A 17,932-nucleotide genomic window follows, 5' to 3' on the forward strand; every position below is an offset into this window, starting at 1 on the left:
TTTAAATAAATTTACTAGTGTGTTGAGCTATTTTGGAATAAATTTGGTAACAAGGAAATGAAAATATTAATATAACGAAAAATATCCGAAACTGTCATTATTTTTAAAAATAAAAGGAAGATAATTATTATTTTAGATTAAAAAGAAATTGTTTGCTCCATTTGCTACCACGAATAATGAAAAATTAAAACTATTCTAGGATAATACTCCTTCTACAACTTCTACACCCACCCTTTCGGCTTCCCCCCAAATCAAATCTTGAAAATCTTCTATTATTTAAAATAATTCTATTGTTTTTCGAAAATTTCAACCTATAAGCACAAATTTCCAGTTTTCTAATATAACCTTCACTACCTGCTTTCAGATCCGAATGGCCGATAACAGCGCGGGGGGCGTGGCATGGCCAGCTCATTACCATTATAAATACCTTAAACTAGTAATTTTGTTTTAATTTTGTAAGATATTACGATAGCAGTAGTACCATGTCAGTGAGTGAGGAACAGTACGGCGACATGTTGTTGACAGAACCGATTTCACCAAGTTCTAGTGACACCAGGTCTCCACCAGCTTATGGAAGTATTGCCGACGGTAGTTATCTGAACTCGGTGGATAACAGAAGCGAGCAGCAGGAAGTGCAGGCTTTTGCTTCGGTAAAGAACACGCAAATGTCTGGAGCGCAATTCAAATTTGACGAAAATCAAATGGTAAGATTTAAAATTTTTATTATTAACTTTTTTTAGTTTTAAACTTTATTTGTGATTTTTATATTAATATAAAGATTTTCCGAAGTGGAAATTGAAACTTAAATCTTATTCAATATACTTGATATTAAAATAAACTTATTTTAAACTTGTGGCTTATTCCCAATTAAAATAGTAATTGATTCAAGATGCTACAAGAAAATAGCTTCAGAACAATATTAAATAAAGTTCTAAAAAGCAATAAAAAATTATTTAAATATATATCGATATACCTTTTTTTCTGTTATGAGTGTAGCCATAGGTGAAGTGATTATCACGATTTTTTAATCGTTAAAGAAGTTTTAAATTTGTTTTCACATGTACTAAATATGTAAGAATAGAATGAATTTTATGTTAGATATATCAAATAATAATTACTGTCAAAGACTTTTTTAAATACCTTCCCAATTCAGTTGTTCATATAAAATTATTTATTGTTCAAAGCCTTTGTTAAAAGAAATATTGAATTATTCCATAATTAAATTTTTACGTAAGGTATTAAAAAATTAAAATTCCATAGACTTTTCTTTTTCTATAGATAGGATTTTTATTCATTTTATAGTTAGCTTTAAATGAATTTCAAAGTTGTGTTTTTCACTAATTTACTATTTAATTTAATTTTACCGAAAATAAATCATTTCAACCAAAAATCCAAACTTGCGTATCTGTTGGCATTCAACATGTATTTGAAATCTTTCCTTATCTCGCAGAGATATATTTAAATATTGTTTATTTGTCTTTCTAACTTTCTTAAATCACAAACTTTGGTATTTTGATGTATAATTTAGTTAGCGAGGCCGGACCACGTATTCCGTGGTAGCCCTTTCATGAGATGTTAGTCGAGTACGAGAACTCCTGAAAGGACAGGACCGTATTCAGCACTTTTGTTAGATATGAGAAACTCGTTAGATGTATTTTTAATATTTCGGGTTCTTTCTGATTTTTTGCGTGTCCGTTTTTTCTAATCTCTGCTGTTTAATATTACTTTTTATAGTTATAATAATTATTTCATTCAATCTTTGATTGTATTATAGTAGTTATCCTTTTAGCATCTCTAAATGAACATGATCAATCAACTTCCCTAGCAATTAATGATTTCTTATTGTACTGCTCAATGGTTTTCTTTCCATAAATTTCGTTTAATTCTAATCTTCTCATATTATTACCTTGCGAGCTTTTACACATTTTTACTATTTTTAAATTTTACAAAATTCACTGATAGTAATTTCAAAACTAAAGAAAATAATATATTGCGTATTTTTTTTTCTTGCCCTACTACCACTTTAAGGATGAAATTAAAAATTGCTTGTAGGTACTTTATATCTCAATTATTTTTGGTGAATTTCAAGTCACCATATGCTACAATGTGATGATTTGAAATCCATTTACATATTCCTTTTTTTTTATTTTAGGTTGTTTCTTAAATATAAAATATTTTCTTATTTATCCGTGACTTTACACAGTAAATTCTGTTTGCCGTTTGCCACATTCCAAACGCCATTTCTTCTTGTCGTATATATCTCAGTGAGGCCTCTTTTTTCCATTGCTGTTTTTATTTTTGTCCATTCTACTGTAATCTAGGACGTCTTCTTTTCCTTCTTCTATTGGGCTTTCATTTTTAAGTTCTTTGCAGTATATTTGTCTTGTCCATTGTGTATGCCGACATCAGAGTAATATTCGTTTTTCCATTTCGTCAGTTAGTGTCTTCTTTGCATTACTTAGTTTTCTAATTCTTTTATTTCTCCATTAGTGTTAATCTACAGATTCTGACCCAAAACATAATTTCCATTGCATTTATCTGTTTTCCATTCTTTTATTTGTCACCCACGGTTCTGAGTCATATAGTGTGCAGCTTTTCATTATTGTCTTAAAGATTTGGTATTGATTTTTGTTTCTAATATCGTCACTTCATAAAATCGGGTGTGATACTCGTGGTATTGTCTTCCATTTCTTTAATTTATGTAGTATAAGCTTTTATCTACTCTTCTATTTGTTAAAGATAAGTTAAATTACGTAATTTGTGTTAATTCTTGGTTACTTTTTAAGCTTGTGTGATCAAGGACTTGAACATTGTCATTTCTTTATTTTTGCTCTCTTAACTTATATGAACATAAAAGACTCTATGATACTTTTTCAAAGGTATGTGATGATCAATCTTCTTCTTGTTCTATTGGCGCTACAACCCTTTGTGAGTCTTGGCCTGCTTAACAATGTTCTTCCATTCTGCCCTGTCGGATACTTTCCTCCGCCACTGCCTGATGTTCATAGTTTTAAGATCCCTCTCTACGTCGTCTTCGTCGTCCCTCTCTATGTGATGATCAATACAGTTTTTAATATTTTAGAGTATTTTTCTTTTGGTTCCTATAATTCGTTATAAGTTTAAGTTTGCCATATATTTTATACACATGATATTATTTGAGATGTTCCAATAGGTTTTACCATCTGTAAACGTTTCTACAGCTGCCTATTATCTTCTAAATCCAAACTCCTTTGGAATTAATCTAATAAATTATTCAGTTTGCTCTATAACATATCACTCATCGTTGATAAATTATAAAAATGTCTCTTGTTACAATCACAATAAAGTTTACAATAGATTTCCTTTTTTTTTCTTAATAAACGTTCTCGTTTTCCAATTTGTTCTTGCTTATTAGAAGTTAGTACCATAAATGTATGTCCAATATTATAAGTTTTAATTATTGTACAAATATATTGTATTTTTAAGATAATTTTACCTTCAAACTTTTCCCGCCTCACATCTTTAAGATCTATGAGGTGGACTTTTGCATTATATATAATATTTTCCACGTGATGGAATGTCACAATACAACGCTGGAAATTCTAAAAAGGTAGACAACTACAGATGAAGTGTTTAAATTACATTAAGCCGGAACAAAGTGGAAGTATGTGGCTCAGGATAGAAATCAAGAAAGGAATTGGGAGAGGCCTCTATCTAGAAATGATCGATAGAGAGCTAAGAAGAAGAAGAAGATATTATATTTTCCTCACGATGACTTGTACAAAAATAGTAATTTACGTAACAGGTTCCGAAAGTGATATTTTACGGGATGAGTACTAAGTTTCCATCCTGATTCCGGTAACACCACTTTTAGATCGTGTTATGTACAATATTTTTTCTGCATACGTTTAATTTGTTAAACATAATCTGAATTGATACATTACTTATAAACGTCTTATTATAAATTACATATAACATAATAGCTCTCATGAATACATTACTTATGAATAATGATTACACAATTATAACAATTATTTATATTTAGCCATACGGCCCACACTTCCTCTAAGAAGAGAACTCATCCCAGATACCTACGGTATGAAAAGGATTGAGCTCTGGTCGGACTCTTTCCATGTTATTGAGTCCTAGGTGACTTGGTACGTCAGTGTATCTCCCAAAAATGTTCGCACGCATCTGGACGTAGAAAGTAGCACAGCTTTCTGCATAATCTTATATAGATGTTCATTTAGACCCAGCTTTTTGATGTTTTTTAGGAGATTCTTCGGAATGACTCCAGTGGTAAAAAGAATAATAGGTATCGTCTGAGTACTTTCCATTCTCCATTGTTATTTATATTATTATTAGACGTATTAGTATTTTTACTAGTTTTCAAAATGTTAATTTAATTCATACTGCTCCCTTGATTTAAGCGGCAATCATTCACAAGTAGCCATTTTAGCAGCTTCACCAATCTCATGTAAATTTAATTCGGTATCATTTTCACTATTGTTTTCCATTTTTTGAAAAGAAAACACTTTTGAATCTTATACGACAAGCGCTGTCATAGTAAAACTACATTATTATTATAATATAATATTGTTAAGGCTGCCTTCTTAGATATTCAGATAGTTCCAAAACTGAAAAAAATCGTACCGACACTAGTTTTTTTTGATTTAATAAATCATAGCCAAATTAGTTTTTGGGACTTCTGCAGCAAAAAAATAAACCAGTTCAATTTCAATCAGGAAATGGTAGTCACCAATTAATATTACTAATTTAATCAGTGACTAAATTAATTTTTATAACACCTAGTCAAAATACCTATTAGCTTTAGGGCATTTTCCTCCAATTAGGAAATTTTGCAAATGTTAAGTTACGTTAGATCTTTGGAAAAATAGTAAATTTGTATAATCATTACCAAAAATAGTTATTTTTTGTATAAGTAAATGAAAAACATCCAATTAAGAACCAATTTTGTTCTTTTGAATTTTTCGTCATAATAATGAGTTATTTTTGACAACATGGAAATGTTGTATAAAGGTGAAAGAACTTTTAAAATATCGAAAACACACACAAGAATATAAACATCTTAACTTATAAATTAGAACAAAGTCGAAATTTAAAAATTTCTTAGTTTTCGAAAAAAAAAATTAAGCTAAATGCCCAGATTTTTAAAGAAAAACAAGTGATAAATGGACTGACATGGGCAATTATCTGAATTTTAGTTTCGAAAACTAAGAAATCTAGGCTTAAGTCAATTATTTAGTATTTTTAAAATAAGTGTTGATCCAATCTCTTTAGTAAATTTATTATTAAAAGTTAATAATATCTGCTCCTTAATCTCGGAGTTCTTAAAAATTTCTTCTTCTTCCTTCTTGTATGTAGACTTTACAACCTATTTCTTCTTCAATATTAGCCTCCTAAATTTTTTTAATTATCCCACCATCTTTTTTTTTTTTGGTCTGCCAATATTTCTTCCATTTGGTTACTTATCTCGTGCTTTTCGTACTATGATATCCTCTGCCATTTTACTAGTGTGTTCGTTCCACTCCTGTTCCATTTTTCCACCCATCCATTTATGTCTTCTATATTGCATGTTCTTCTTATGTTTTCGCTTCTCTTCCTATCCAACAGATTTTTCCCTGATAATCGTCAGAGTATTTTCATCTCTGTTGTTTTTAGTAGTCGTCTCTTTTTAGATGTGTCAGGTCTTGTCTGCGCCGTGTATGTTAATATAGGTCTAATTGCTGCTTTATAGATTCATGTTTTTCCAGATCTATTTCCAGATATCTAAACCTTGCTTCCTGCTGTGGGTATTTAGATGTTGTCATCCATTTAGTTTTTTCTGCTGATATTATCATATTTTTTGGCTATTGTATTGAAGATATGTGTTAATCTTCGGAGCTCTTCTTCTGTCTATGCAATTAATGCGGCGTCGTCTGCATGACACAATATTTGGATTTCTTTATTCCCCATTCTGTAACCATGACTTTTACGTACTGCTTGTATTATTTCGTCCATTATTTTACTAAAGAGAAATGGGCTTAACGAGTCCCCCTTTCTGACTCCTCTTTGTACTGGTATACACTGTGTTAGTTTTCCATTTATTTAGTTTTTTTTTGCATTTTTCAAATGTCCAAACAATTTGAAAAATTTCAATATACACGATGTTGTTTCAAGGTCAAAATTACTTTACATTTTTTTGTTAATGCGAACCTCGATTTTTCTTCTGATTAATAAGTGGGTCGGTTGGGTTCTGAGTGAGACATATGTGTATCAAATATCAAAAAAATATACAGGTGGTTCTAAAGTAATTGATTCGGAAAGAAATAAGCAAAATTGATAAAAGACACTAGTTGGCAATCTACCTCCCAGGAAATTAACCAGAGGCAGCTTAAGAATTAAACAGATCGAATGATCTCTAAGAAGTAGAAGAAGAAGAAGATAAAACATACTGTAACTCGGTTATAAAAACCGCCTCAGTGATCTCTATTCATCATTTAAATATTTCTGTTTCCAACTGAAACACCTGTAGATATGTATATCCTCTGTTCTGTAACATTACAAATTAGTTTGCAATGTGTTTTGGAAACTCTAGAACATGATTTTAGTCTATACTACAAAAAGATTTAAAAAACAAGAACACTATTTATACAATCTTTACTAATCTCACTCAAATTTCTCCACTGATATGTCATATGCGCTGCGTGTCCGTTATTTTTCCAAGGTAGTTCGCATATCATCAACCCGTTCTCACTGTGGCTGGCATTTCATTTTTGTCACTTCTTTTATATTTGTGATTTTGGTTTTTTTTCTAGTTCTATCTGTCAGGCAAATCTCCAGAATTGCTTCCTCCTTGGATCTCTATAATATTCTAAGTAGGTATTTTCCAATAGTATTTGTTACTATTTTCTAAAAGACGCCCATGATAATCGAATACTTTGAGTATTCTCTGCATTTTCATTTTCTTTGACTAGTTTTTAATTAAAATATATTCAATATCTTCACTTATTGCTTTTTTCTGTGCATTAGAAGTTTTTCACTAATTCAAGAGAGCCTATTATTTATTGATCTTAACGTTAATTTCAATGCTTATGATTTTCGAAGTTCATTTTAATACTGACTGGCCTATTTAATATAGGAATTTCGATTTGGTTAAGAGCTGTGACAAAAACGTATGAACTCTTAAGAAAATATGTTTTAATTAAAAATATTTCTCACGATTTTAAATCGAGTTTACTTATCTCGACTATTATTGATATTTTAAAGCCCCTGTATAAACTTTTCTTGTTATAAGCAATCTTTTTAAACTTGTTTTTAAACCTTTCTTTAATTTTACAAAAACATTATCAGACCTACGGCTCGAAAATTTGTCTAAAACCTCACCATATGTTTTATCGACATGTCCGCTGCCGTACTAACCAACCACTCTCAGAGTTTAGTAAGTCAAATTTTTATTTTGTATTTCAACTGACTTAAATAGTTACTTAATTCTCTACTTTCTTACTGGGCCTAACTAAATTTAATATGAATTACCGATAATTACATTTATATTACATTTTTAGAATTTTTTGCGCATTTTCTAATGTCTGTAATTAGTAATAATTATTGTGGTTTTTGTGTGTCGTCATTACTGGGGTGAGAGAAAATACTAGTTATAATTTCGTTACTTATTAGATCATAATATTTCTAAATCAGTGGTAACATCATTTATTTGGATCATAGCAACAGCTAAAACTAATATTTTTTAGAAATGTATCTACTTTTATATAATTTTTTTTTAAATTTTCATTTTTTTTTACTTTGCATATCGTATAGGCACATGCCATGGTTCTGGTTTTACTCTGATAAAAACGTAAATTTACTCAGTCGTATTAAAAACAATATGTAGTAAATGATAGTTTTCAATTTATGTTGAAAATTTGGTGCAAAAAGAAATGACATAAGAACTCATCTTTTTTTCTTCTGTGGGCTACCTATTACAAACTGATCTCACTGTAGTTGATTGCCTTATTGTACATTATCTGTTATCTTTATTTCACTTAACCTTGACCAAATAATAGGGTTCAATTTTTTATAATCTCTTACAATGTTTTTGTGTTATGGTATTTTTTTAACAGTTAAATCATTGAAAATTTTTTTTAATGTTTCTAAATCTGGTTTATGTACTTGTGTACTTGATCACATCTATTAGTCTACACCTGTTCTGATTTTGCCTTTTTGGTTATTTCAATTTCAGAATTAACTTCACTATGTACATTTTAGGTTTTTATAGGACCATTCCCCCTTTATTCAGAGGAACTTCTATACATTTTCACTACTTTTCTGATACTGATACTTAGTCATCATCATCAACTTGTATGCGTCCACTGCTGGACATAGGTCTCCCTCAGCTATTTCCATCTATCTCTGTCTTGTGCGGCTTGCATCCAGTTATCGCTAACACGCTTCAGGTCGTCGGTCCATCTAGTTGGTGGGCGTTCTCTGCTCCTTAGTGCTTCTTGTCTTGATCTTCACTCGACAATACGTTTTGTTTATAGTCTGTCTGCTAATCTGACGACGTGTCCTGCTCAATTCCATTTAGCGACGCAATTTTTTTGATGGCATCTGTTGTTTTTGTTCTACGTCGTATTTCTTCGTTTGGGATAGAGACCCAACCGTTTGTCTCTTAGAGACCCAACATATGGCGCTCCATAGCCCTCTGAGTCATGCGAATCTTATTCACTAACTTTTTTGTGAATGTTTATGGTTCCGATCCATGACCACATGTCTGGTTATTTTTGCTCAACCGAATTTCATGTCCTTTTACTTATACGATGTTGTCTGCACAATATCCCTTCCATCAACAGCAATACTTCGATTTAGCACCAGATTAGTCAATAATTGCGTCTTGTTCTTATCTTTATTTTAATCTTTATTCTGGCCTCTAAGGAAGCGTAATATAATTTTTCAAACATTACCACTGCATCATCCATATGATCGGCTGTAAGGACGATGTCATCTGCAAATCTCAAATTACTGAGTTTCTCTCCATTTATGCTGATACCATGCTCGATCAGATGCGTTGTGAATAGCTTTGGAGAGACGGTGTCTCCTTGCCGTGCTTCTTCCTGTATACAAAATTTATTTCTTTCTTGTTCAGGTAGCTGTGGTATTTTGGTAAATATATTTGAGTATGTTAGTGTAGCGATGGTCTATTCGGTATTATCTCAATGCTTTTAACATTTTCTGATGACTTATGGTATCGAATGCTTTCTCGTAGTCCATAAATATTACTGTTAATGTTTTTTTGTATTTTGCAGACTTCTCTGTCAGGTTCTTATCACTAGTAAGTTGTCGTTAGTGTTTTATTCAGATCTAAACCCAGCTTGTTCTCTAGTCTGATAAAAGTCTAACTTAGCGCCCACTCTTTTTTTGATAATTTTTGTGAAAAGTTTATATATGTGCCAAAGCAAACTGATAGGATGGTAGTGTTTTTAGATCTGGTATGTCTTTTTGCTTGTTTAATAAAATATTGACTGCATTGTTCCATTAAAAAGGAGTTTTTCCTTGGTAGATGCATTCGGTGAAAGTCTTGGCCAAAGCCTGGATAATTTCTTTCCACCTAGTTTATCGCTTCGATCACTACTCGGTCATCGCCATGAGATTTGTTATTTTTTATTTCTAAAAGTGCCGTTTTGACTTCGTATGTAGTTATTTCTGGTTTTAATTCTGATCTCTAGTATGTGATTTTGTGTAGAAGCTGATCTTGCCTTTCGTCGGTGCTCTTATACATTTTGCAATAAAAGGATTCGACAACCTCAGGGGTTGTGGTTCTATCCGTAGTAATGTTTCCATCTTCGGTTTTTATTTTGTACATATTTTTGTTGCCTATGTTGTTATTATTTCGGCTTAAAAGTTTTAAAATTATGTTTTCTCGAAATATTTTAGTCATTTCTCTTTTATTGTTTTCTATGATACTTCTTATTTATACCGATACTTAGTACTTGTTTTTTTTTTAATTGAATTTGTCAATCAATATAGCTAATTTTTATTTGTCCCATGCTTGATGAAATAAGTGATTTTTTGTTGTAAGGGTCCACTATGATGTATTACGTAGCCATGACTTTTAATTTCTTTATATTCTCTTCTTTTCTTTCCTACCATATACTGTTTTTTAAATGTATTATTAAACTCGGTTTGCATTATTAGGCAACATTAAGCGTTCATTTAACGTACATGGTATTTTAAACATGTTCATAAAATCAAATTTTACTATTTTAACATATCTCTTTATTTCATTAAACTACTTCAATTGACGACTTATATCACTGTGCAAAGAGATGTAGCTTTCTATATTTAAAAAGTTGATAACGTTTACATTTATGGTGGCTGTAGTTTGTTTCTGATTGAATGATTTAGCAATATTACAGTTTTATCCCCTCAGCTCATATAATTAACGATGATCTAATTCACTCTGGTACTGTCATCTGGATGTTGCTGAAGGGATGCCCTGATGATATGTTTAACATATATATTAAAGAGTGAGAAAGACTAAATGCACCTCTTACGAACAATCTTTTAACGTTTCGAATTTTTTTATTTTTAATGCAATAAAATGCTTTTCTGTGATAAAAACAATATAGGGTATAATCTTGGTTAAACCTTTAGATATTTATCAGTTATTAGAGGTGATTCTCACATGATTACTCGATTATCTATTTTATTTTTAAAACTAAAACGATCTAAAAAATATTTACACCTTGTGCGAATAATATAAATAGGATGAAAAGACAAAAAGTGTACTTAATCTATTTAAAATTAAGTGAGAATCACCTTTTCTATTTATTCAGATCCCTTTAATAAATTTTGATGGTTCATACTAATCCGTGGTTCTTTAGTTCCAGTCAATGGATAATCTCCACCTTACGAGATGGAACGACAAAAACGAAGAAAACAACTTCGCTTATGAGCACAACAATCAAGTTATGCTAAATTATGAGAGGCCTTACTTCAGCGTTCAGCTTCCCTTCGAAGTTACACCACCATCTGAAGGAGGATCTGTGACAATTACTAAAGGTATGTTTATTTTTTTATATGACTTTAGAAGATCATACGTTAATAAAACCAGTAATTACTATTTAAATGGGAATAAGCCACAATTAAAGGTTAAAGTACGTTTATTGACGTTTAAATTTCCACTTCGGAAATCGTTCTCAAAATACAAATGTTTGTATTTTGAGAACGATTTCCGAAGTGAAAATTGAAACGTCAGTAAACGTACTTTAACCTTTAATTGTGGCTTATTCCCATTTAAATAGTAATTACTTTAAAATGATACAAGAAAATAGCTTCAGAACAATAATATTAAAACCAGTATTACAAAACTAGTTATCGATAAAAGATATATTGTTAAAAAACTACCTAAATAATAGACAATAGTTTAAATAAAGACTTCATGTGTTACGAATCGGTTATTGAAAAATCCAAATATTTAGTTATTCAAATAGATTTGTTTTTCTTCTTTTTTTTTAAGATTTTATTACTACTTAGTAGCTTATTCGGGTTTTTGCCTTTCTAGTGAAACAAAATTTTATTTAGCCCCTAATTTTTATCCTTTGCTCATGGTATAATCTCTATCTTTTTTTTTAAATTTTAGCTACCTGTTTAAAATTTAACAATATATGCCCCACCATCAGACCCCAGTACATAAATATTTACTTAAACAAAACCTTAAAAAAAAGAACAAGCTAAAAACAATACGAACAACTAAATCAAAATCAAGAATTGAAATTAAAAATTAAAATAAAACACCAACCATATTATTAATAATTAAATGAAAGAATAGACAAAAAATGAAATGTTAATTAAGTGAGAACTGCAACATTAGAGTAGATAGAGCATAAGAGCATTAGATTAGAGCATAATAGAGTCAGTCTAACTAAGACAGTTACAACTTATATATCAGTCACAAGAAAGGCTCTTCTAATGTAGATAATTCTGTAGATCACCACCACCCTCTAGGGGCCAAGAATATTTACTAATAAACAAGATTTACTAATGTAAAAGGGATTATACATTAGTAAATTTTATTTTCCAGAACAGCATATTTAAAATTACCATAAAATAATATTAAACTTACTACTTATTTATTATTAAACTAATTTTATATTTGTTTTTGTTCGTTGCAGATGTTGACAAGAGTCCACGATCAATCCCAAGTCCAAAGATATCCACTAATACGATCGCACCAAAGAGAGCCCGTACGGCATACACTTCTTCCCAACTTATCGAGTTAGAGAAGGAGTTCAACAGCAGCAAGTACCTTTGTCGTCCAAGAAGAATACACCTAGCTAACATTCTGAATCTCAGTGAAAGACAAATCAAAATCTGGTTCCAAAACAGAAGGATGAAGCACAAGAAAGATCAGAAGAGTAAATCTGGTTCCCCCGATCACAGAACATCACCACTTATTTCTTCGTCTTCCACCAATTCCAGTCCAGGTTCCAGATCCAGACTTCAGGTTAAATCGGATGAATCCGCTATAGAGCGCTTGTTGAACCACTCGATTTCTTCACAAAATCAGTACATGCCTCAAACACTACCGAATTACAGCTCCCCTCAGTACTGCTCCCAGTGGGACCGTGAAAGATCAAACTACACCAACCAATACTTATCCAACTGCGGATCCAACATGTATATTGAGGCTGACTCTGGGTATTCCTACAATAATATTAACTATTATCCAGTTAATAATTATGATCAGTACAGCGAAGAAGCTGCCAGGCCATTGTATCAGCCATATTTAAATATCAAGAAGGAGGGATCTGGCGAAGAAGTCGAACATGAGGTATATGCACAGAGAGATTTCGCAACTGGCCCTTCCGTCAATGTCCAGTGGGAACAACATGGCCAGTGCTTGGGAAATATAAGTCCTCATGATAACTTAACTCCATTGTAATTATTGGTGTGGAAAATGATATTGGTTAATTAAAATGTTGGGTTTAGATTTAAAATTTCTCATCAAACTTCAAAGCTAAGTAAATCATATAAAGTACATATTTGTTTGATTTTCATTTATACTTATCTTATTCTCTTTTTTTGATAAATTGTTAGAATTGTATCAAAAATATTTAAATTAATAGAACTGTTTAATAAGTGGATAAGGAAAATGCATTTCTCAAATTAATAAATATTTTTGCTTCTTGTGATGTAAATATTTTTACTTAGCTCTGACTTGACCCAGATATTTTTTAATATAATAGACAATAAGTACTATACTCTATTTAGGTTTTACGGACTTAACAATCAGAGTTAAAGATTAATTTTGCTCTTTATGTTAATAATAATTTAAGTTTAATTTTTGATATTTATGGATTTTAATAGAGCATATTGTTCGAAGTTATGCCTTCTTTAAACTCTTTTATAATAAGTCCAATGTTTATTAAATAAACTAAAAATTATTTATATTTATTTAACAGTAGCTTAGATTTGTAGGTTATATTTATATTATAAAGGAATTAAAGAATGGCAAACTTACAGAGGCATATGTTGTATAAAAACCACATAAAGGGGGTATCCAGAATTTTTTTTTAATATAATTTTTCAATACTTAATACAAAAGATTTTAAAGCAATTTTAAAGATTGCGACGTTAAACAATTGATAATGAATTACATTTTTATTTAAAACATATTTAATAAAATTTGGAAAATGATACTTTTTCATTAAAATTCATTATAGTTTTTGAAATACAATAATGAACTATATTCTAATAATATATATTTTTCTTTGGCTCTGAAATATTTTTGGGGGTATACTTTCCCATCCCTATAACAATATTCTTTTGGTTTCTCGCTCTTTTAAATACATCATATGCTATAGTACATATTTTTGTTTCTAAATAGTCAACAAATATCTACTTTTCTGTAAATATTAACAAAATAGTTTTTCAAAATAGCATACAATGTAATTAAAAAGGATATTATGTAGTTTATGTATTTAACAGTATATATGCTTTTGTTTAAATTTATATTTATTAGTTTTTAGTAAGGATTTTTGTATAAATATAAATTTAGCCTTATATATTTTTATATATTTCATATAATCATTGTACTCGTATAGTATATCCACAAATGACTTAATAGATAATATAAAAACTTATTTTTTCCTTTCATTTTGTAATCATTTCATTTCTAGAATGTATCTGAAAATTTAAGCAAACTATTTTTGCTTGATATATTATTTACTACTATTAAGTCAATAAAGTAAGTATGAGCGATGACTTTCTTGTTCAGACACATATAATATGCTACGATAATACTTAATTACAAAGGGACACAATGCTAAGCAAAAGTACAGAAAATAATGTATACAGTATAAAATAAGGCTAATGATATTCGGTAATATAAAACAATAACATTTTAGAAGAAACTATTGGAGTTAATAAAGATTCAAAAGTTGTCAATAAAACGCCAAGTATAACAAGAATGATATTATCAAGCTCTGGATGAGTAAGATGCTAGAATACATTTTATGATAGAACGCTTCTACAAGAATATGTACGTACTCCGATAATTAAAACCTTCTAAAAGTCTAATTCTCCTATGTATTATCAGAAATAAATAGTAGAACATAAACAAGCAATAATTAAAACAGAAAATAAATACTTATAACCAAAGAAAAGAAAATATAAGGATTGGATGACTGAAGAGGTACCTACTACTATTAATGAATGAAAGAAAATCATTTGAGAGGAAACATAGACAGTAGAGATATTAGAATGTCCGTGGGGTGTGTCAAGGGTATATTTTATCACCATTGTTGTTTAATCTATACATCTCAAAATTAGGTTTTCATAGTGGAAGATTGTGTACAGATGCATTATTCGTTATAAAGCAAATTACTGAGAATTCACTAGAGTATAATAAACCAGCATTTCTGTATCTGATTGACCTAAAAAAGGGGTTTAATATAATAAGACTCAAAGATGTTATCCATCTTCTGTATAATAGAAAAGCTCCCCAAAACATCATAAGAACTATAGAAAACATTTCCAAAAAAAAAACAAAATGGAAGTTAGAATAGATGGACACCTTTCAGAACCTATAGAAATAGGCAGCGGAATAAGACAAGGAAATTCATTCAGCCCCATGCTCTTCAATTTGATCATGGATAAAACATCAAAAGCGTTAACAAAGGAAGAGGATACAGAATGGGAAATAAATAAATCAAAATACTCGGTTACGCAGACGACGCAATATTGATAGCCGAAGATGTAGATAGTCTGGTCCACAGATTTAACATAAGAGCAAAAGAATTTAATATGACAATTTCATCTAATAAAACTAAAACAATAGTAGTCAGCAAAGAACCAACCAGTGGTAAAATAGAAATTTATGGCATTAGTATTAAACAAGTAATGGAAATAAAATACCTGGGAATTACACTGTCTAGCTATGGAGACCTGGACAAAGAAGTGAGAGATCAAGTACAAAAAGCAAACAAACTGGCAGGTTGCCCTAATAACACTATATGGCAAAACAGACACATATTAACACAGATAAAGTCAAGAATTTATAAAGCCAGTGTAAGACCAATAATGAAATATGCCTCAGAAACAAGACCAGACACAGCCACAACGCAAAGACTACTGGAAACAGCAGGGATGAGAGTACTGAGAAGGATTTCATTATAATTTATAATAAATAGTTGTTTCTATTAAACATTTAAAAAAAAACAAATTTAAATTTTTTCTATTCGAAAGTAACCTCTGCCCATGACAATTAAAACTAAATGCAATTGTTTTATAGTAGATGTAAATTAAATCATGCACATTCTTCCTGATGACACTAATTTCGTTAAAATCGGTTGATCCAAACCAAAGTTATAGGTATTTATCCACACATACTTTCCCACTCTACCCCATCCTTTATTTAAAAAAATAAAAAAAAGTGCTTGAACAACTTTGTGCGGAATTTAGGCCTCTTTCTAGTTTACTTATTTAACACTTGGTATAATCGGGCATATTTCACAAAAAACGGGTTTTCAAATTTTTCTTCACAGGTTACGCCCCCTAGCGGTTAACCCAGAAACTTGAAAGTTTCCAGCGATTTCTCTTGGCCACTTTTACTATGGCATTTTTTCTCCTAAAGTTAAAACATGAGTAGTTTCTGATATATAGCCGAGAGATCGGCTTATTGGACCACCTGGTACAGTAATATCCATAGGTATTCTCCTTGTTCTTTGTTGAAGAAAATACACTCGAGATCATAAAATCCGGGTCACCTTGAAAATCACCGTTATTCCATTTTTAACGAGCTTTATCGTAAATAATAATAACACAAATACAAACTAATGCATGTTTCTGAGAATTGTTGCCGCCTTAGTGGATTCCTTTGTAACAAAGAATTCCAATAATGCCGATTTCGCGGAAAACTATACACTTCCCAAAATGAACGATACCTGTAACTGCCGCTTGTTTTAAATGTCTCATTTGTGCTTCGACTTTCTGTTCAAACTCAACAAACAAACGTTTATTATTGCCACCATTAGTGTGTATTAGTGCCATTATTAGTGTTTATTATTGTTTATTTTTTGCCAAAAATGCCTTTGACTGTTGTTGAAACTGCACGCATTGTTGCGCTTGTGGAAGACGGTCATACTCAACGGCAAGTCGCAAGAACTGTTGGCGTAAGCCTTTCTACGGTTCAACGAGTGCTTCAACGCTTTCAGGAGACGGGTTTGCTAACCAGACGACCTGGATCTGGACGAAGAAGAACGACCACGGCACGAGATGACCGTTTTCTTATGTTTCAGGCTTTACGAAACCGGACCTCAACTGCGGTTATGCATCGAAATCGTCTACAGGAAGTACGAAATTGCAATGTTAGCATTGCAACAGTCAAGACAAGTCTTTGCTCTTCTTTACTATCTTCTCGGGTAATGGCTACAGGACCGCCACTTCGCCGGGAGCATCGAGTTGCACGACTAGCTTTTGCTCGACAATACGCGCATTGGGGAATTAATGATTGGAGCAAAGTGTTATTCTCAAATGAATCCCGTTTCTGCCTAAATGGATCCGATGGACGTGTAAGAGTTTGGAGGAGAACCGTTGAACGATTTTCACAAGCTTGCATTGCTCCAAGAATGTGATTTGATGGAGGCTCGGTCATGGCTTGGGGAGGTGTATCTTCCGACTTCCGCACAGAATTACCCTTCATCGAAAATGGGTCCTTAACTGCACGAAGGTACATTACGGAGATTGTGGAAGAACATGTTATGCCCACCATGGCAGGGCTTGGAGAAGACGCCGTTTTTATGCAGGACAACGCGCGACCGCACTTTGCCAGGATCAGTATGCAATACTTAAACGAGGTTGGAATTACGAGGTCACCCCGGCCAGCTAAGTCTCCGGACCTGAATCCCATCGAACATCTCTGGGACGATTTGAAAAAACGTATTCAAACCCATACACTACCTCCTAATAACGCACAGGAGCTTAAGGATCTGTTAGTGAGAGAGTGGAATAACATACCACAACATGTAATCCGGAGAAAAATTGAGAGTATGCCCCGTCGTCTGCAAGAGGTTATTAGAGCAAGGGGCGGCAATACACGATATTAGTCATTGAAATTCCATTGTTTTACCACATTCTGTATTTTTCATTTTTTTTTTTTTTCGTATGTCTGTTTTATCAACAATTTGGTTTGTTTTCTGCTTTTTTAATAAAAACAATAAAAAAACCGTTTTTTTTTCATTCAAAACAAACATTGATGACAAATAAAAAATACATTAGCCTAAAAAAAAGGTTATTACTGCACCAGATGCAAAAATATTCAATAAACTTGAAATTTTCAAGGTGACCCGGATTTTATGATCGCGAGTGTATTTCGCACAATCAACTAAAAATATTACTTTTCTGAGACAACCAGTATAATTAACAAGAAAATAAAAACTACTTTACTATATTTACT

General features: G+C 31.4%; 1 protein-coding gene across 2 annotated transcripts; it reads left to right on the forward strand.

The window, feature by feature from the left end:
* The first annotated feature begins 364 nt into the window (after positions 1 to 364).
* Positions 365 to 14,133, forward strand: LOC140434373 (uncharacterized). 2 transcript variants are annotated; one of them, XM_072522560.1, is made up of 3 exons: positions 365 to 704; positions 10,860 to 11,037; positions 12,150 to 14,133. In XM_072522560.1, the coding sequence occupies exons 1-3, from the start codon at positions 483 to 485 to the stop codon at positions 12,917 to 12,919; spliced, it is 1,170 nt and encodes a 389-aa protein (XP_072378661.1). In that variant the 5' UTR covers positions 365 to 482; the 3' UTR covers positions 12,920 to 14,133. The 2 variants fall into 2 exon arrangements, with proteins under 2 accessions (XP_072378661.1, XP_072378662.1); XM_072522561.1 differs by lacking the exon at positions 365 to 704 and adding an exon at positions 7,318 to 7,420.
* The last annotated feature ends 3,799 nt before the right edge of the window (positions 14,134 to 17,932 follow it).

Source organism: Diabrotica undecimpunctata, chromosome 2 (genome assembly GCF_040954645.1).
Source record: "Diabrotica undecimpunctata isolate CICGRU chromosome 2, icDiaUnde3, whole genome shotgun sequence".
Lineage (NCBI taxonomy): Eukaryota > Metazoa > Arthropoda > Insecta > Coleoptera > Chrysomelidae > Diabrotica > Diabrotica undecimpunctata.

Excerpts from the sequence above, each read along its gene's own strand:
- LOC140434373 (XM_072522560.1), top strand. The coding sequence starts at position 483 with ATGTCAGTGAGTGAGGAACAGTACGGCGACATGTTGTTGACAGAACCG. Across the intron at positions 705-10,859 it reads AATTTGACGAAAATCAAATG|TTCCAGTCAATGGATAATCT; the intron begins GTAAGATTTAAA and ends GTGGTTCTTTAG. Across the intron at positions 11,038-12,149 it reads ATCTGTGACAATTACTAAAG|ATGTTGACAAGAGTCCACGA; the intron begins GTATGTTTATTT and ends TGTTCGTTGCAG.